Source organism: Chelonia mydas, chromosome 6 (assembly GCF_015237465.2).
Source record: "Chelonia mydas isolate rCheMyd1 chromosome 6, rCheMyd1.pri.v2, whole genome shotgun sequence".
Classification (NCBI taxonomy): Eukaryota; Metazoa; Chordata; order Testudines; family Cheloniidae; genus Chelonia; species Chelonia mydas.
Window position 1 is genome coordinate 23,189,543 of NC_051246.2, and position 21,544 is coordinate 23,211,086.

Consider the following 21,544-nt stretch of genomic DNA (forward strand, 5'->3'; position numbering starts at 1 on the left):
CATATATTAGTATACTACCTAGTACAGTAGGATCCCAATCCTAGTTGGGATGAGTGGCTATGGTAATATAAACACTTCAAAAAATGCCAGGCTTGCTCATAGAGATGAATCCGTTTGCCAGTACAAGTGCCAAACTACAGCCCTCTGAGCCATCTGACAGATGGCAACTATTATCTTCCTTTTGGAACTATTACAATTGACAAACTTATCACTCTGTCCCAATCACAAGGAACAAAAATAGCCCTAGACACATCCATCATTTTTAGCTTTCCCATTCACGAAGCTGTGAACCAATTCTAACATTTTCAGTTTTCATCCTTTGACCTGCCTAGCTTCATCAACCTTCTTATTCCATTTTTCTTTGCCTATAAAAGGGGCATCAGACAAATATTCTGCTTGCTATTGGACCACCAACAGAGGAAAATATCACTCCAGATGTATTTCATTTCCCCTCTGTAAAATTATCGTCACAGTTGTAGGCAGTATTGTCTCCTCTGACGCTGTTGGTTACTCTTTAAATACAAAAAATAACATTTAAAGATGCTATATGAAGATATTTTATTACTGGACTTCATAAGACCTAACACCACTGCAACCATAGCTACAGACCATGTGAGTCTAGTCTTTCAGCAGAATGAAATGACATGCAATCACACTAAATTGTTGTCCATGGATAGTTAAATAGGTATTTTGACTGATCAACCTGCGCTGGAAGCTTTTGTTCAAGTAAAATTTTAAACTATTCTAGTAAAAGGGGTACAAACTGAAAACCTGGTTCTTTAAAACACAAAAAGGATCCTCTAAGATTAATCATATCATATGCAGAGTGTATAGTAGAGATGTTTCTTTCACAATCTCTTGTAACAGGTGCTAGTCCCACTACAGTAGGGCTCCCCAGATGAATATTCAGCTAGTTAAACTGAGAGCTAGTGCAAATCAAATTTCAGTACATTTTTAGATCTACAGGTTTCTGCATATGAAACTACCATGTGACTTTTACTTTTTTACTATGGGTAATCAGGGCCAAAATCATGCAATTTCTTTGGAGTTCTAATTAAACCATTAATTGATGGTATCCTTCAATACCTGATGTTACAAGTAAATAAAGGGAGAGAGCATAGTACACAATCAAGTTCGCAGAAGTGAATGAAACTCCTGCCAAACTTCTGTGTTCATAACTGCATGTCTCTTGTGATAAACTGACCAAACTTTTTTCGGTGACCATTAAATCTAATCTTTCTGGAGATTTAGTGCTTATGAAGAGAAGAGTACAGCTTAGAACAGCATCATTTTAGCTACTGGGGGAGAAGCTCATTAAAATATCTCAGTCGTGACCTGCACCATATCTACTATTCTGCTCATGAGCCTTTCCACAAATAGATCCTGTTGCGGTTCACTTAAATAATAAAATGGCCTTTGAAAATGTGGAAAAGTCTTCATTCCTCAGGCTAGATTCCAGTGATTCTCTTCGGCAGAAACACTATCCCACAGTAATAAGTCAAACACCTATTTTTTTTCCTCCCCCCTAAATAAAAAGGTAGATTTCTGTCCTATACAGCTTCTAATGGCAAGCTATTATCAGCAGTCTTAAATAAAATTTTCTTACTGATTTGTGATTTAGTGATGTGCTGAAGAGTTTGAATTTAGTCTGCATTTAGATCAGGTCACTTATTCCAGATCTGACAGTCCAAAGCCTTGGAATATGTAATAAAGCAGGAATCTGGTCTTCACTGATATGAGACATGAGAGGAATGTACAGTTTTCTGATGTTCAGTAGACTTTATGAACATTGCCTTTCTTTTGTTAGAGGTGGCCTTAGCAACATGCTGTTCCAGTGCTCGTTACCTGACACCATGGAGACGGTTGCAGATGAGCCACGAAAAGTTCTCCTCCGCTTATATGGCGCAATCCTACAGATGGTGAGTACATAGAACATTTTGGGCGTGGGAGGGTTTCTATAGTTTATATCTGGATAATTATTTCAAGAGACTTAAATTATCAGTGTCAAGGCAAGTGTGTTCTACTCTTATTGTTGGGGAATGTTTTTTGGTGGTGGTGGGAATAGATCTCTAGTTTCAGTTTCTGTTTTAATTTGTCATTGCCTAGAACTTGTACTCCTTTCTATACAGAAATCCTGGCTCGTGTCTATCAGCTGAAGGCTCATTTGCTGTTGGTTTGGTCCATAATGTTTATTTCTGGTATTAAGAGTTTGGAGTGTGATATTCCAAAACAAGGTATAAAATCTGCTGCTGTGTAATCTATAGGAATTTCTTTGGCATCATTAAGATTTCAAAGGACTAAACAATTTGTAAATCCTTTAAATCTTAGCCTCACTTTCACAAACCCTTCTGAGGTTTAAGTTGAAGCTTTGTCAAACTTACTCTGAATAGTCTTTGAGCGTTTTGTAGAGACCTATGCTGAGTAAATGTCTATTATGGTTACTGTAAAACCTATTGATGTACAGTATTTAATAGCATTAAAACTTCGGACACAAACATCCAGTACCCTGCAGCTGTCACATTCTGAAATACAAGTTTTGGAATGAATGCTAGGTGTGACAACTGCTATAGCAGCTTACTAACATGGAGCTCTTTATCAAACATTCTTTCAGTATTGCTCTCGTTGCCAATTGGTCAGTACCAAGATTAAAACCCCTTTTAAAGATTGACAGAATTATGTGGCAATATTTATAGAGAATTAACAGGTGAACGTCCAAATGGAGTATACAAAATACTTTGTAAAGGTGACCTATTATAAAATTCTTAACAGCTATAACTGCATAACTATGGAACAAATTTTAACCTTATCTACCTTGCTTGACACGTCACACAATAATGTTCAGTTTTTCCCATGTGATTGAAATTTGTCTCTTGCTGACCATTAGTTGGTGGCAATTTCCTTCAATTCCCAATCATTTCCTTGGAATAATCTTCTGAAGGTTTTATTACATCAGTTAATTATTGAAAATGTAATCCATGCTTCCTTCTGTGAATTGACCAGAAAGTGATGATAGCATCCAATTAAACCTGAAGGTGTCACTTAACTAATCACAAAATGCATCTTATTTATATACACAACCTAAAAATGAGATTCAGGTCCTGACTTTGATTGCTGAAAGCCTGGACCATCGTTCATTTTAAAGGGTTTATTCTTATGGCCCACTGTAGCCAAGTATTGCGGCAACAGCCATAAGATTATCCACTGGTCTGAAACCACCCAGGCACAGCTGGATGTAAATTAAGAATTCAGTCTGCATTTGGCTTAACTGAATACTGTCTTTTTAATAACTTTTTTGTTTTAGTTAAACCTTCTGAAAGAGAACTGGTTATTTTTAAAAAACTTAATCCATAGTCAATTTACAAAATAGGCTATAGAGATATTAGTATAATTCAGTAAATGATTTTCACAATAGAATAACTTTATTTAATGGCTTTAATTTTAGTCTATCTTAAAATGTTAGTTTTTAGTAGGAAAATGGACTGCAAAACATCTGTATTTGAGTAATGGAAGGGCAGAACATCTTTTTTTAATAACAAGAGGCTTTGAATGTAATTATGCATTGAAAAAGTTTGGAAAAACAAACTACAAATACTAGAGCTTAGTCACCTGCCTCCTTCCCTCGGGGTTTTTTCTTGACTTACCTCTTTTCTGCCCTGTTCATAAAGGAATCAAAACAAGATTTTGGGCTTTAAAATCTAAGAACTAATTTGTCTAAATTGGTTAAATCATTTGAAACTGTGCATTCAGAACTTTTCTAACCTTTTTCATCTTGGTGTTGAAGGATCTTTTGAGATGTCTAACTTCCTTTATTTCCATAGTGGCAGTGAAATGACTGCTCTTGTTGGTGCAGTTCACTAAGGGTTAAGTAAGCAGAGAAAGTCCCAAGGTAAAACTTTCAGATTGCATTGAGGTTCACAGTTTCTGTCGACCAACATTTGTCTCTTCCAGCACCTACATCTTAAACTCAAATTAAAACAAGCAAACTGCTTTTTTTTTTTAATTGGGGTATTTTGGAAGCCTCATTTAGGATTGCAGTGAATTTCTGGTGGCATAAACTAAAATGATTAAGCATGGTTAAAAAGAACAAGTGAACAAAATTCTTCCCTTTTTTAAGTGATGATTAAAAAGTAGCACTTGCTCAATTTTAAATAAAAATAGAAATAGTTAAGAAGTTTCTCAGTTTTGGGTCCTAACACTAAAATTATTTCTTTAAAGACCCAGTGATAGTTTTAGAAAAATAAGTCACCACTTGTAAGTTTTAACTCATTTTGCCGCCTTTGGAATAGCAGTTTTGAACACTTGTCAGTTCCAATTTCTGTTGAAATTGGTGGTGCACAAAGCAAGCTATGCTAGGTTCCCTCATTCAGTGAAGACTGTATTCATAATAAAGGAGTGAAACACAGAAAAGTAGATGACACTGACTTTTTAAATGAAGGATACTGGCACCACTACTTCCAATATGAGCCACCTTTGGGAGAACCATTTGTTGCTAATAGAAAATGATCCCAGTTTGCTTATTATGAATTTTGGAAGACACAAATGTCAGTACATATAACTCATCAAATATAAACCATGCCAGTTGGTTAAAGCTGCCACACAAGGATAGCTTTGTCCTTCCTCTGTCATAATAGTTTATATGTTTAAGAAATTTTCTGTGTGCATGAATGTGGGGTGGAGGGCGGAGCTGAACTGGCTTGGCCATTATGAATGGTCTCACTGGCATGGATGTTTATACACATCAAGGACTTCTCTTGAGTATATCCTTGAGCAGATCTTTATTTTATTTTTTAAACAGGACAAGTATTTGTGCTTGTGAAAGGTAAAAATACTAACCACATTAAAATTGAAGTGTTTGAGGCACAATGCAGATATGTCACATACATTCAAAGTAAACTAATGCCTTTTGCTGCTTTTTTTTCTCATTCCTGCCCAAAAGAGCTAAATTGTTACGGGAGCATTTAACTTTAAAACCTCTCAATGCAACCAAGTGACTATTGAAGTGCTGTCTATCTTGGTGTATAAACTACTGAACTGAAAGATTTGCCAAAGTGCACTTAACGTTTTGGACTTTGAGACTAGATTTCATATGCAGAACATTCTAATATTGTGTGCTGTTTTCTTATTTAAATTCAGAATTAAATCTCCCTCAAAAGCTCCCACATTATTACAACAGTTGGTACTATAACTTTCAACTTAATTTTTTTATTTATGTACGTTTACCTACCAAAAGATGACTTGGAGATTGATTCACATTCCCACTTTTTCTGTCAAAATAAAAGCATTAACTCAGCATTACTGGGGCTTTACATTGTTTAACAGCCAAAACAAATTCCTACATATAAATGAAGACAAGTAAGACCTGGGAACTCTAGTGTTCTATCTGGTCTCTAACGTTTCATTCAAGCAAACAACTGAACAAGTTAAAATGCTTGCCACATTTCTGTAGAAAATTGTTCCATACCTGCCTTGCTGCCTTTTATTTTTTGTAACTAAATAAAATGCAGACTGCTGTGTAACTGTAATTATCAATGTTTTCTGTGATTGTTGCTGTTTTTAATGTCTGTTTGTAGCATGGAATAACTACAAATCCCTGGCACTGGCAGATAGCTTGAATGAAGCCAAGCACTTCTTACAGGGGATATATTTGTGTTGGGTGGAGTTAAGGGTGTTCTGAGGGTAATGTACCACTTTAGTTGTATATGCATGTGTTCTCTGCTGCAGGCTTGCCCATGCGATCGTGCCTAGAGCACTCTGGTTTCCAGGTGACAGACACGATTCACGGTATAGTATGAGATCTCTGAAGTTGGAGCATTCTCTACAGCTTTCATTTTTTTTTAGTTCCAGGTTTTGATATGTTTAGAAAATAGTAAAACTTAAGTAGAACAGCTAGTTTATGCTGTCTAAATATGTAAAGAGTAACTACAAATACCAAAATATTGCACAAAATATTCCCCATTCCTTTCTTCTGCTCCCTCATTAGAGAATGGTAACTTTGTCTGAAGTCAAGAGGATTAGAGATGTCTTGATATAAGGCAGAGTTCCTAGTGCAGGTCCTAAAAAATAACTAACCAATTCCCAGTTGCTAAGATTTAGATGAAGTTACTCTGGTGTCATTTCATTCAGATTTGCCTAGGTACAAGGACACACACAACACAAGCTATAATCCTTTTCAGGTGGAACTCAATGTCTGAATCAGTATATTACATTCTGCTTAATAGAGAGCTCTGGGCATCCCTTTTACCAGGTAGCTTACATATCAATTTTCACCATCAGACTTTAGAGTCCAAGGAGGACTTCAGGTTTCTACTGGTACTTGGTAATGAGTTGTACTGACCAGATTTCAGGGTTTGAAAATGTTTCCATTCTGTGACTCAGTATGCATTTAACTCTTTTGGTCACTTGAAACAGTCACCAGCAATGGAGTAAATCCACAAAGTTGCAGGTTCCAGTGCTAGAAATGAGCTTGCAGACTAGGAGCTGGGGACCATTGCTTAAAGCATAGCAAATTTCACTATCCTCAGGCTTGTGCTGACCAGCTCACTTCCTCCAAAGACTCAGGGTTGTGTTAATTCATCTTCCAATAGAAGCCAGCTTGTCCAGTAAATCCTGGGGTGTCAGGATGAAAATGCAGAACTTAAATTCTCCTTGTCAAACTGGCGTATGTGATCAGTGTAAATGTAAACCAGTCATGTTCTTAACACATAATTTACAGTGAAACAATCTTTGCCATCGAACAGCAAGAAACCTTCACATAGGTCAATAGATTCTGTATAGGGTTGGAGTGGGAAAAATTTAAAGATTAGTTACTCAAGATCAAGGGTCTGTTGGAGGGGAGGGGAATCCCCTTTGGCTACTAGATCTAAAGATTTACAGCAACTTTTCTACCCCCACTTCCCCTCCTACCTGCATCTTAGTATTAAATAGTTGTCCTCACTGGCACCTATTAACCTTGAATTTGTTAGGTTTACTTTTAATCTGTTTTGTAAGCAAACTCCTTTCTGCAATAACAAGAACACTAGTATCCAGTCCTACTTCAAGGAATGGCCCACCACCACCTTAAAATGGATTTCAGAACATGTATATGTGCTTTCCAGTTAACAAAATATTTCCCTACAGAAATCTTGGGAGCCAGTCCTGGTTCTCTACTTCAAATAGTTCATCACTTCTAAAAAATCTCTTCATTGCTCTTAAAGCAAACATAAGATCAATAGCATTGGCTCTTATAAAAACTAGAGTTGCACTTCCTGAGCTTCTGATAGCTTGTGAAGTGAGCTCTGTTATGGGAAAAATGCATTCTTGATGGCTGTTTGCTCAAGAGTAGGAGAATTACATGCACTGTCTGTTCGCTAACTGGTGGTGCAAGAAAATAATTCTCTCAAACATTCTTACAGGTGACTTCCTGATTATCTCCACTAAAGAGCTTTGTTTCTTAACCTCTAATATCTAAGCCTTAAAGAAACTTTTCTCACAAAAAGCTCAGTCCAAAAGTATTCACTAGTTACAGATCCTCCTTGTCAGACTATAACAGGAGATTTATCTAATTTTGCACTATGACTAGATGGATAGCCATCTGTGTACTACTCCCCTCTAACCCTCTATTCATAATTGCAAACCATTAATTTCAGAACTTTTCCACATTCCATCTTCTGCCTTGCTTGAACACTTCTAACATTCTGTGCTGAGGTAACAGAAAAGAAGGAATGCTGCAGAAGTCTCGTTTTCTGATGAATCTGCAGTACACATCCATCATTACTTTCTCCTAAAGATATAGTACAGTAGATGCCCTTAAGATTCTCAGGCACCAATCTGAAGAATAGTAACACAAGAGTACTGACCAGTCTCTTGATACTGGTATGAACCAAATAAATTGAAAGTGATACCTATTCAGGTCTTGGAAAAAGCCATCTAATCCACTTAACTTCTGATAAACTGAACCATTCTAGGAGCATCATGAAGCAGGAAAGACTCCTGGATGGTGAGTAACCCTTGGCTGTTCCAAGAATATTGACATAAGATGCAATAGTGATATTGACATAAGACACACTTTTCAGAGGAGTCCTTTTGTACAAGGCTTAACATTATTGCTTAATTACACATTAGGCTCAGTGGGTGTTTAAGACTAATTAATTTCATTGGAAGGAATATATACTAATTTAGTAGCCTTCATATTGTCTGCTAGGAGCTTAGTACCTTAGTGGAATAGGAAGTACTTTCTGACAGATTCTTGATTATATCAACTACATCCTTGCTGTAACTTTTGACATAAATACTGTAGCTGTATTGTTTGTGTAAATCATTAGTTTGCTGTGTGGTACTTAGGGCAGATGGTGATGCTTAACTTGTATTTTGTTCAGTCCACACTTCCACCCTTGGTACGGATATGTTGTTAGAGCTTTGGAACAGAAAGGTATACTCATGGTTCCATTAATCAAATGTTTCTGTTCACATCATGAGATGGAGGCTTCCTTTATGGGCCTTCACACTTAATGTGGTTTGAATACACAAACAGCAATGTTGCAGCAGAATTGCAACATAAGTAGCAGCCACACACAAAATGCTGAATAGAACTAAGCAAATATTTGCTTGCTTGTTTCCTTGCCTTCAAACCCTTTAAGAGACTATGGTTTTTATTCCCATTTGCATTTTAAATGTGCCACTTTATTAAAAGCATGTGCCACTGAGGGTTCAGCTGCTGAGGGCATGACTTGTTAATGTGTTGAAATTGCTTTGTGATAGCATTAACAAACATAGCACAATGCATTACGCATGGAACTGAGTGTTCACTTGTATTCAATTTCATTGAGGCATCTTATGCTTGTTCTCCATATACACACAATTTGTTTGAAAATTTAAGTCCTAGATTTACAAGAACCTACAGTACATGTAACAAATAGGATACACATATAGTAGAGCTTAGTGATTAAACTAGATAAACTTTAGTATTCGTGAAAGCTAAAAGGTGATCTGATTATCTAGATATAGCAAAGCAGGTACTCTGCAAGCTTTCTATTGTAACTCTGCCACTACTTCTCTCTTCAGACTTGTATGTAATCTGACTATGATGTATCTAATGATAGCTCTATATTTTAAAAGCTGCAGCAGCACAACTAGACCTGTGCCGCTGTATTGCTTTAGTGAAGGTGCTACTGTGCTGACAGAGCTTCCTCAATTGGCATAGTTAATCTCCCTCTGCAAGAGACAGTTATGTTGATGTGAGAAGCACTCTGCTCAACATAGCACTGTCTATAGCAGGGGTTAGGTCAGTATAACTGCATCACTCGGGTGTGGATTTTTCACAGCCCTGAGTGATGTAGTCATACCAGTGTAAGTTTGTAGTGTAGACCTGGCCTAATGTCTTCACTGTTAACTTTACTTACAGGAGGGATGTTTTCCAAAGTAAAATGTACATTAATATTTTTAACATTAAAAAGATTCTTCTAAATATTCAATAACAAATCAAAATTCTGTCTGAAATACTGGAAAATATTTGGCTTCCAGTATATTATGGGAGTGGCATGATCTCAATGGCACATCCTTTTGAAAGCTTTGGAGTGAACTACTGTATGCAGTGAGATAAGAGTGGTGTGGTCAGATGTTGGAAACTAATGTTGTAGATATTACTGAGTAAGTCAGTGGAGAGTTAAATAGTTAACTGTAGCTGGTTTTATTTACTCCCTCTATTCTGGTGGTTGCTGATTATGTTGGCTTTCATCTTCTCACTATCTAATTTTTCTCATTTATAGAGGTCCTGTAATAAAGGAGGATCAGGACAGGCTCAGAAGGAAAATGACTTGCAGGTAAGTGTAATACCTCTGGTTAGTTTTGCATTCCATAGAGATGAAAATAGAGCACATTTGTCTCCTGTGTGGTCATCATTTCAGACAGTAATAGCCTGTCTCAACATGGGTATGTATGACCACTGTTGCTCTTGGAATTGTCTCCCTTTCTCTGAGCCACTGATCTACAGAAATGGAGGTAGTTCGGCTATTTGCTGTCTTTCCCAATCTTCTTTCCTGTATCATTCCAGTGCTTTTGGTTAAAATGCCAGAACTTGGACTCCATTTTCTGTCTGCATGCCAGAGATTTGTGACTTGAATAACACAAGTCCTACTCATTGTCTCAGTTGTCAAAATGTTTCTTGCATGTAGAAAAATCCTCCATGATTTTTCAAAATGGAATTATCTCTTATATAAAATATCATTTGTGCAGGATTCTCATTCCTAGTTCTTAACTCCTTGGTACCAGACTGATAGAACTCCCCTCGCAGTCCTTTGTCCTGAGTAAGGAGCAGTAGAACACGAACCAGATGCTCTGCAGGCTATTGTGCAACACCCTTCTGCTATCCTCAGTCACTTTCTTCTTGACCATGGTTGGAGAGGAAAGGAAACACACAAACTCTGCTCTAATGCAAAAATACTACCACCTTTTCCCATATCCCCTACCTGCTAATCATTCCATTTGAAACTTGTAAATTCTTAAGTATTTTGCCTCCACCACTTGGCATGTCTTCTGGTGGTTTGGTGGTTGGTTATCTTTTTGCATTTAGCACCTGCTTGGTGGTTCCACATAAAAGACCAAGGCAGAAGATGTCAACAGCTCTCTGATGCACTCCATGCAGCACTGTATAGAGGACTCCAGAATTTCTCCCCTCTGCATTTGTACACTCTGACAAAGCATCTATTCAGGTATTTGATATGATTGTGGATTTAATCTTCTGCCATAAAGACCACAGAATTGGCTTCAGGACATTCCTCGTGGGGCACCTGGCACTGGCCATTGTCAGAAGACCAGATACTGGGTTAGATGGACCTTTGGCCTGACCAGTAGGGTCATTCTTATGTTCTTGCCTTGCTTCAGCGAGTTCATGAATTCCTGTCAGGGTGGATTTGGTAGGTTAAGGAAGCACACTTGGCTGGCTCCAGGTAAAATTTCAGAGAAGGTTGAGGCTATTTCAAGGAGAGTAACAGCCTCCAAGTTAGAAAGATCAACACTAGAAATATTCAGGGTTGTCATGTAACTATCTATCAATTAACAAAACACTAGTTCTTGGTAGGTCAGGATTTCCTCCTTCAATCCTATAAGAATATATACTTATAAAAATGTTAATATCTGAATATTAGCTTTGATCCAGAATAGGTTTTAACTGGTTTACCACAATATATATAAACTTACATGGTTATTTGGTAGCTTCTGACAGATGAGAACATTCACTTGATCCTTGCTCTTGCTAGTGGAGACTGAATTGTTGATTGGGAAAGATTTACAGCTGACATTTGGCTGCAGGTGTCATTGTATAACTTTCAGTGAACATACTTTATTTTGCAAGTGATACAACTTCAGAACAACTGAAGCTTTGGCTCTGCATGGATAACAGCTGTCTGATTATGCCTGCAATTTGTTGCTTGTTTCTGTAACCTTGAAACATCAATTTTAATTAGACCATTTGCAGGCTAAAAATTAACAGGTCATTTTATACTGCCTAAAACAATACAGAATCTTTTTTCAAAGGCATTTGGGTAAATCATTAACCTAGTAATATGGCAGTTTCTAAAGGGCCACTTAATCAGATTTGAGATGATAAACTTGCCTCTAGGTTTAAACTGAAACATTAGACCTTGAAAAATTTCAGTATAGATAAACAGTAAGGTTTTGTAAATATCAGTCTGTATGGTAATGTGACCAGATTTTCAGATGTGCCTTTTATTTAATATTTCCAAACAATGCATGTGGATTAAGCATATGAAAGATAGAGAATCAGGAAAGATTAATCAGCCACCCTGTTTCTGAAGGTTCATAGAAGAACCACACTGACCTAGCTTGAGTTACCCTATCTCTAATGCAATATTCCAGAACTTGTCCTTAGAATTTGTTCTAAAGCAGGCTAGTCCCTGGTTCTTAATGGAATTTTTATTCCAGCAATAAAACAATGTGCATATTGTGATGTAACACATGGGGTTTCACTAATGATGGTGAGACTTACTTTGCTTTGGATTAGAGTCTTGGGGCTTTTTAGATTCTTGCCACACCATTGGTCTTACAACACACTTTTTAGTAAAGGGAGGGCAGATTCCTTCCATAGGAATACATAAGTTGTTCCTAGTTTTCTTTCTAGTACTATTAGAACAATTTAGTAAATTTGATAAGTATGTAGTTGTGGACAATCTTATTCCTGTCTTCAACAATTTGGCAGCTGTTGCAGCTTAATGCTGGCCAGGGCAAATAGGGAAGCCATCACTTAAGTGTGGTCTGTAGAGTACATGAAATTCCACTCCCTCATGACTGACTTGCTTCTCATGCATCAGAAGTCCCAAGCCTTCTTGACAACCTGGAATGAGCAAGTGGTCTATGCAAAAGCATGATCCATTATGCTGCCCCACCAACAAAGCTTGACTCCATCACCTTTTATAGTCTCCAAGTATAGCCATTCAGTCTGTGGTATCTTCAGAAAAGGTATAACTATATAATTCTACTTTTCTGAATATACTCTTTGAATTGATTCCCACATTTCCCTCCCAGGTTTCCTTAGGATGAAACAGTCAAAATATCTAATGCCCAAGGAATATTTGACAGAGCTAAATCATCTGGAATAAACATTTTGTCCTTTAGTCTGAGGAGACAGGGTAGATTAGTAGAAATCCAGTCAAATATCTTCAGAGGTCTAAAATTAGATGAGCAGTCTCTTCAGCTTTGTCTAAACCAAATATGTCTTTATCTAATTAGGTACTTGCCTGGCCCCATCACCATATTATCCAAGTAACTTCAGAGGAGTGTGCCGCTTCACCTTCTAGAAATATGAAAGTGTGACTATCCAGATGACCTTCATTTTGGATCTGAAGCATCAGTTTACTTGAAGCTTTAAATCTTAGATGACCCAGAGTGCGTAGTCATAAATAGGCATTTGTTAAAAATCTGGTGCCTCTGCTAAACTTACCTTGTTGATTGTCTATTCTAACTTGAATTTTGGCGCTTGGCAAAGCCTCAGCAAGAGCATGTGAAACTATCGAGAGTGTTTTGTTAGAGGTATTAATTCTGCCTCAGAAAACTAAGATGGAGAAACACTGCATGAAGGAAGGGGACACAACCATTATGTGCTGCAAGTGTCATACTCCTCAGATTTGCCACAGCAGTATTTTGAAATCCTTAAGCTTTGCCTTGTATTTTTAACTCAATATGTTAAATACTTGTGGATATACCTGTCTTTCTATCCTTCCCATCTTACACTGTAGAATATTAGAGATTTGCAAGAAGGCTTCCACCAGAACACCTTAAAACTAGTACAAAAACTTCCCTGACCAGAATACCTTCATTCTAAAGGTTACTCACTATGGTATCTGATTCCAATATACATACATTTCAAAGTAAGAGTTGCTCAAAAGACCTCCCAAACCTAGATTTAAATTGCTTACTAAGGAATCCAGTGTTGATGGTATATTTCCAAGGGCACATTGATGGGGCCATTCTGCCATTCAGGTCAGGAGTAATTTTGCAGAGGAAGATCTCAGTTTCCACCCTTTCTGCAAACACTTGATGTGTTGGGAAAGGGGCTTCAAGAGCAAAGGATTTGGCAGCAGGGGAAATCAGGGGAGCATCTGTCTTTTTGGACCTCCTGAAGGCTGCAGGAGGGGAGAGCCTTAAGAGGTTTAAGATGCCCACGCACCTCCTACAAGCCTTAGACATATTGGAGGTTATCCTGACCCCTAGATGTTTGACTGTCAGTGTACTTGGGAAGACACCAGAGTATATATTCCTACTTGGTTCATGTTCTCGTGGTTTTCTTTCAGCTGTGAGGGGTAGAGACTGAGTCAATACAGCTGTAGCACAAACTATAGTACAAATACAGTGAGGCCAGGGAAAGCATTGTGAAGTCAAAGCTATGAGAAAACTAAAGAACTATGGAGAAGAAGACCTAAGCCAGGAGCCCAACAAAGCCAAAAGAGCTGCTGGAGGCAGGAGCAAGGGAAGAGGCAGACTCCAGAGTGTATTTGCCCCTGGTAACTCTTGCAAGAAAAACGCATTCTGCACCACTATCTGAAACCACTTTTTTTTTTCAACCTGTCTAATGCCAAAAAAGTTATGAAGAGGACACTTTTCACACTGTGCTCATTCCCTACATTGTATAAGCTCTTCTGGGCAAAGGCTGTCTTCCTGTGTTTGTACAACTTCCATCAGTATCCTGATCAGCCCTTTAGGATTTACTGTAGTACAAATAACTTCCTCTTACCATAACAGGCAGATCCAATGTGGTCTCTTCTGTATTATGGTTTTTACATCTTTACAGAGCTAATCTTGCACATGGTGACAGCTACACTTCTGTGATGTTGACCTTGAGTGAGCAATGTACAAAAAGGTCTAGACTGATCATGGCTAATTTCTAATTCCCTTCCATTCATATAAAAATACTGGAGTTGACGGTGTTTATGTGATGCTGCTGCTGGGATGTTTCCAAGGAGAGGCAGCTTTTGTAGAAGAAAATGTTTAATTTTCAAATGTAGTACTTGCATATCTACTGTATAGATTTGATAGTTTTGGTTTATTGTATCCTAGAGATGGAGCCAGAGTCTTAATATAAATCTATTTGCATTAGGGTTTTATAAGACATTGGGTTTTTTCTTCCCACCTTTGTTTTGCAAAGGTTTATTACATTATTCCTAAAAATAACTAGGTCTGTTGCTGCTAAAGAATGACCAAATTTGCAAAGGTGCAGGGAAAATGGATCTAAAGTGTTCCAATTAAGGATACACTGAGTATTCTACTTTGGGTCATTAAATTTAGTTTCTCAAACTAAAATTTTCACCTTAATCCAAACAGCCATAGACAAAGTCCACTTTTATTTTAAATGCTGAGCCTCATAGTTAAGTGTAGATAGTATTGACTTTTTTGTATTGCATGAGATTAATTTAGAGTGTTAGGATACCTTAATGTTGTTCACTAGTATTTATAGCACCAGTCCAAGTTACCATATTCCTGTTCATACATGGTCTGCAATGTTGTAACAAGTGGAATAATTGTAGATGGAGGTGGTGCTGGAAAACCAAAACTGATAAGGTTTAATGTAAATCAGTTTTGTGTAACCTAGCCTTGGCAATGATTTGCTTACCATAGATACTTGATGGTTCTCAGGGTACCCAGGAATGTGAGTCATCTTGTTACCCCTACCTTCAATTAAAGGGAGTCTTACCTGTGGTAGGCAGGTGCTGTTCAGGACCTAACTAGCTATCACCATCTTTGCCTTGAAGGTTAACAAGAGGCACACCCAGTCCCCAAGTGCCCTTCAAGCATTCCCCTGTGATATCCAACCCCTGAAGCTGGCTACTTACAGAAATCCCAGTTCTATTCCCAAAGGAAAAGCATACCCCAGTTTGCTAGTGACCTTATATCATGGCTTCCTGTATGATGTACAGCACTTGTGAGCACTTAAATAAACCCTTTCTTTTATTTTAAGAAAAGATAAAGGTTTCCCTAGAAACAATAAAGTATGATGGAAACAAGTCCATTACAATACAAAACAAAATGCAAATTAGGTCCTTAGTTACCTTTCCTATCTAATAAAGAAGGTTTTCTCCCCCAAAGTTTAGTCTGTTGCAGAGCTAGTAGACTTCACAGGAGCCAGGATCCATTCTTTGATGAAACACCCACGCTCAACAAGATGGCTCTACAGTGAATGGGTACTGAATACCTTTCCTTACACTATTATAGTGAAAACTTTATTCAGAGCCAGGGGGATCTGCTGCCTGCCATAAATGTTTCTTTTCAACTCCAACTGGTTTCAGTTGTTTGCAGTTATCTTTGATGGTTTTCCATTGTCTATATGGGGATGAGGCAAGGGTAGACAATCGAACTTTGCATTACATTATTGACTGACCAGGGAAAAGATGACCTCTCCCTCTCACTTGAATGGGCCATCTCAGATCTGATTCCTTGTTGACTTGGTTTTACTACAAGACCATAAGGCCTAGGCCTTCAAGCAGTTGCACGTGCCCAGCACACTAAAGCCAGAGAACTTTGCCTAGCAGTAGCTGTAACAGTGATGTTCATGTCCTTTCCTCATAGCTTCTACCATGACTATATAAAGATGGTGCTGCTCCAATCTCCCTCTGTTCCTTCTCATTACCCATGGCCAGAGTTGGAGTGTTCAATGTGGCATTTTCTTGATGTTGATTTTAGGTCTTCTCCGGCTTTCTTGTAAATAGTTTATAAGCTTGAGCATAGTGATTGTATCTTGGTTAAGTATAGTTAATTAGGTTAGCGGTGTTATTAGTAGAATGCCTTCACCAGGATTCAAACAGTCTATCATGTGGGGTTGCTATTCTTAACTCTGCTCCACACACACGTTGTTTACTGTGCTTGAGAGTGGCACATTAAAGAAAGGTGCTCCATCTTCAAATCTTTCAAAAAGAGAAGGCAGATGGCAAGGGACTTGATGGAGCTGGCCATATAAAGCCTGTCGGCACTGGGAACCTCCATCGTACCAGCTCCTTAGACAATGTTAAAGCCTGAGAAGAGATTGTTCCTTGGCCAGGCGCTGAGGCCTCCCCCAGGAAGAAAAGGGATGGTTTTCCTTCCTCTCACTTTCTGAGGAAAAGAATTCCTAAAACACAGTGGCCATTCCAGGTGCTGGGATAGTCGTCGTCCCCATCAAGGAGTGCAGACTGGAACCGTGACTCTTCGGGTTGGGTGATGGAGTCAGGCCTTTCACCCACTCTCCAGTACTGAGACATCAATTTGAGACTCTCTCATTGACTCCACACCATCTGCAGGATGTTTAGTCCAATACTGATGGAATCAGCATCAATTGTTTGCCTGGTATGTCAGTGGCAAGGAATGTCAGACCTGCTTTGCCTTTTAGTCCTTCATTTCCCAATTGTCCAGGGACAGATACCTGCAGGGTCTCTTATAATAATGAAGGCAAAGGCTGAGCTGATTAGAGGTTTTCCAAGCATCAGCAATGCCTTGCAATCAGAGTGCACAGTCAAAGCTGTCCTCTGTACTGATCCTAAGTTCTTCCCTGGCACAACTGCTCTCCTCAGTACAAGTATTATCTGCAGTACAGACTTTGCCCTCAGGGTCATTACCAGCCTCCACATCAATTCCTCCCTTCCCACTGATATCAAGTGGGAGAACCACACCATTTCCAGTCTTCAGAGCAGACTTCTTTATTGGGTTTTGTACCAGTAGAACCGGCTCACTGGATCTCGGACAAGGCTGGCTGTTTCTTTGCTCTCCACTGTGGCGCATCCTTTTCCTCTGGACGCTGATAGCAGTTAATAGAGATCAACTCGGGTCCTCATCACGCTCTCAATCTTCCACGTGCCAGTCAAGGAGGTCGAGGCCTCCATCTGATTCTGATTGGTGTACCAGTGCTGGCACCGTTCCCGCAGCAAAGACAGGGGCTCTTGGCCTGGTACCTTCTGGCTCCTGATGCCTATCTCTGCCCCAGAGAGAGGCCTTGGAATCCATGGAAGGCTCCCTTGTTCCTTAAGATCAGGATCTTCAACCCACTATAGGGCAAGATCACCAGACCAACCAGTGGTATCCCTTCAGCCACTTACGTTAAAGACTTAGGCAGAGGACATTTGTCTTGGAGCAGGCTCAAGCAGACTCTTGTGGCTCCTCTTACACTCATAGACTTTAAGGCCAAAAGCGACCATCATGATCATCTGGTCTGACCTCCTGCACATTGCAGGTCACAGAACCTCACCCTTTCTCTCCTGCAATAGACCCCTAAACTGAGTTACTGAAGTCCTCAAATCATGATTTAAAGGCAAGTTACAGAGAATCCACTATTTACACTACTTTAAACCTGCAAGTGACTCATGCCCCATGTTGTAGAGGAAGACAAACAGGGTCTCTGCCAATCTAACCTGGGGGAAATTCCTTCCTGGCCCCATGTACAGCAATCAGTTAGACCCTGAGCATGTGGGCGAGACTCCAACAGCCAGACACCTCTGAAAGAATTCTGTTTAGTAACTCAGAGCCCTCCCCATCTAGTGTCCCATTACCAGCCATTGGAGAGGTTTGCTGCTAGTAGTCACAGATAGCTACATGCCATTGTAGGCAGTTGCCTTACACTATCCCCTCCATGAACTTAGCAAGTTCAGTCTTGAAGCTAGTTAGTTTCCCCCACTGCACCCCTTGGAAGTCTGTTCCAGAATGTCTACTCCAATAGTTTAAAACCTTTGTCTAATTTCAAGCCTAAATTTGTTGATGGCCAGTTTATATCCATTTGTTCTTGTGTTCACATTGACACTTAAATACCAGGGAGGGAAAGGAGTCTGTTTCTCTCTAATCTGTTTATAGAGAGCAATCATATCTCCCCTCAGCCTTCTTTGGCTTAGACTAAACAAGCCAAGCTCCCTGAGTCTCCTCTCATAAGGTAAGTTTTCCATTCCTCAGATCATTCTAGTAGCCCTTCTCTGCACCTGTTCCAGTTTGAATTCATCTTTCTTAAATAAGGGAGATCACAACTGCATACAGTATTCCAGATTACACTACAGATGCTCCCTCCCTGGTGCCCAAAGACTTCAAGGCACAACAAAATCTCCTGAGATGAATGGCTTCACCTTGGGAGTATAGATTGGGTTTGTGCAGGAGAATATCCACAAGCTAGTGCACTTTCTTCAGTCCTCAACCCAGGAAGAAAGCGCTCCATGCTGATGAAGCACTATGGAAGCCTGCCAAGGCTTTGTGGACACTCCAGCTTCTTTGAGGCTGACAGCAAATATGGACAAGTGGTATGTCCCTTTGCAGAGGGTTGTTTTTATGAACATTCTGCCCCACCTTGTTAGCTGTGACGGTGGCCAATGAGAGATTGTCAGGGGAGGTTCAGGTCTACCCCCAAGGACAAAAGCTAAGAGGTTGGATATCAGGGGATGGAAAATCTGTTTGACCTCCTTTGTAAATGTACATTGTGAATTAGCAGGTATGCCTCTCTAAATATAACTTTGTGAATGGGACTGTAGAACCAATTTCGAACAAGTCACTTGAATCCTCTAGGGAGGAGTTCAAAGCTTTTATTGAGGGGGGCTGTCTCATAGCCAAGGAATCATTAGTCTGTGCTCAACATATGTCAGCAGTCACAATGAGAAGGACATCATGGCTATAAAATTCAGAAATAGCACCAGATATCCAGTGTGTGTGGAAGACCTGCTTTTTGATTGAGTTTCCATCTTGGATAAAACAGATGAGACATTACACTTGTTTAAGGACAAGGGTGCAACTCTGCTCTTTGGGAATTTATACCCAAGCCTCCAAAAACCACCATTTTTCTGGATCAACAGCAGTACAACCTCCAGCAGTATTTTAGAGTGACCATACCAACAAAGATTTCTCTTGAACAGGAAATCGGGCATCTCAGGAGAAGATCTTCTGGGTCTAGTTTTACCCAGCCAGCCTCTCCCCCCTCCGTTTTCAGGCAGGCAGCCTATTTGATGTATACATTGAGAAGATCATATGACTGGCAAAGGTTTCAACCCAATCTTCTTAGTTTGGAAAAGGCTATCTTGCTTCTACAGTGCTTGGGAAGCAATAATGGTGGACAGATGGCTCCTACGCACTTTGGGATTGGGTTACACAATTCGGTTCTCTCCCTCCCATTCCCCCCGGTCCCTTTTCAGGGACCTCTCTCCTGCTCTTCTGAATCAATGCTGCTACAGCAGGTCCAAACCCTATCTACGTTGTGGGCTATAGAGAAGATTCCTCATTGGAAAAGGATTTTATTCCTGGTACTTCTTGATCTCCACCCTTAGACTTGAGGGGAGGGGAGGAACGGCACATCCTCAATCTCCAGAGTCTCAATCAATACAGTATATCAAATTCCACATGGTTACATTGGCTACTATTTTTCCTGCTCTGAATCATGACTAGTTTGCTGATCTTTCTCCAGGATGCTTATTTCTTCAAGGCAAGTTCTCCCAAGCCGTAGAAAGTTCTTGAGATTCCTCATCACTGGCTAACATTACCAGTGCACAGTTCTCCCTTTTGGCCTGTTATCTGCCTCAGGTGCCTTTGCCAGAATGCATGACTCTCTTGGGGCCTAAGAAGGGAAATTTGTCTTTCCATACTTGAAGATTGTCCACAGTCACATCCACTTGATGCTGGCCCTTTTTGACTTGTCTGGGACTCAACAAAGAAGACTACTTTGAACCCAACTCAATAAATCAAATTAATTGGGGCTCCACTAGAGTGTATGAATTCGAGGGTCTTTATCCCATGCCAGTTCCAGATAAATCACCTCTGCCTGGACCTCCATTTGCATCTTTCTACCAGAGTCTTCATACGCTTGAGGTTACTAGGCCACATGCACCTACAAAGTGCAACAATGTGAGGTTGTGTCTTTGCCTTCAGCTGTTGCTTCAGTTTGTCACCGCAGTTGCCAGTGACTGGGCAGCCTTGTAGAGGTCCCTCCAGAGATTAGACTCCCGTCCATGGTGGATGGAGCAGGACAGTGTCAGTCTCTCCATCCTCCACCAGCAAGAACGTTAGTCATTGTCTCCAATAGGTTAGGGAGCATATCTTGGTGTAGTTAAAGGTTCAGAGTTTGATCAGAACAGAAAGCAGACTATCATGTTCAATGTTGAAACTTTGAGCAATATTCAGCACATGCCAGGGGGCTTGGGACCAGATCAAGGGAGCAGCAGTTAACAATTCAGACAATATTACCACAATGTATTATGTGAACAAGCAGGGCGGAGACAGCTCCGATCAGCTGTCAGGAAGCAAAATTCTGGTACGTCTGTATCAAGGAAGATACCATGCCCACACCAACTCGCTTGTCACCAACCACCTCAGCAGCATTTTCTCAGACAACCACAAATGGTCCCTAAGTGTGCTGAGGCCCACTTTCTGAATATGGGATATTCCCATCGACTGACCCATACACAACAAAGGACAAGAGGAAATGTCAGTTCAGTTCCCAAGCAGGGCTCAGTCCAGGGGCCCTAACTGATTTCTTCCATCTGCATTGGGGACTGAACTTGGTATGCCTTTTCCACATCCCTCTGACCTTCTGTTTATCAAAAAGCTCAAAATGAACGCCACCAAACTAATTCTGATTGCACCAGCCTGGCCAAGGCAATGTTAGAGTGAAGTTGGAAAACCATCAACTTGACTTTGCAAATTTCTCCCTCTTCTTCCAGTCTTGCTGTCTGAACTTCACGGCCAAGTTATTCATCTGGTATTGGATAGTCTGCACCTGACTGTGTGGGTGCTGCATGGCTAGATGAGGAGAGTGCTCCAAGGGGTTGGTTTTCTACTACTAAGCAGAATTTCCCTAAGTGGAAACCATTTTCTATTTGGGCAGTGTGAAGACAAATTCAGCCCATTTGCTATATTTGAAATCTTCAGGCCTACCTCTTGACTCCCTGAAGGTTTGCTTAACTGTGATCTTAGCTTTCCATTCTCCCATCCGAGGGATTGATATTCTTGAGCCCTGTGATAGGTTTCTGAAGGGTATTGTCCATCTTTTTCCACCAATCAAAGAAATGGTGCTGTTGTGGGACCTTAGTATGGTGCTGGCAGCACTGAGCCTGCCATTTGAGCAGATAGC

At 39.9% G+C, this 21,544-nt stretch overlaps 1 protein-coding gene across 1 annotated transcript in view; it reads left to right on the plus strand.

Annotated features, from left to right (window-relative positions):
* CHKA (choline kinase alpha) overlaps positions 1-21,544 on the plus strand; it is a 39,160-nt gene that overhangs the window by 8,522 nt on the left and 9,094 nt on the right. Inside the window, exons 2-3 of the mRNA XM_037899533.2 lie at positions 1,808-1,919; positions 9,744-9,797. Coding sequence (XP_037755461.1) covers positions 1,808-1,919; positions 9,744-9,797 — 166 coding nt within the window. The remainder of the gene's footprint in view (positions 1-1,807; positions 1,920-9,743; positions 9,798-21,544) is intronic.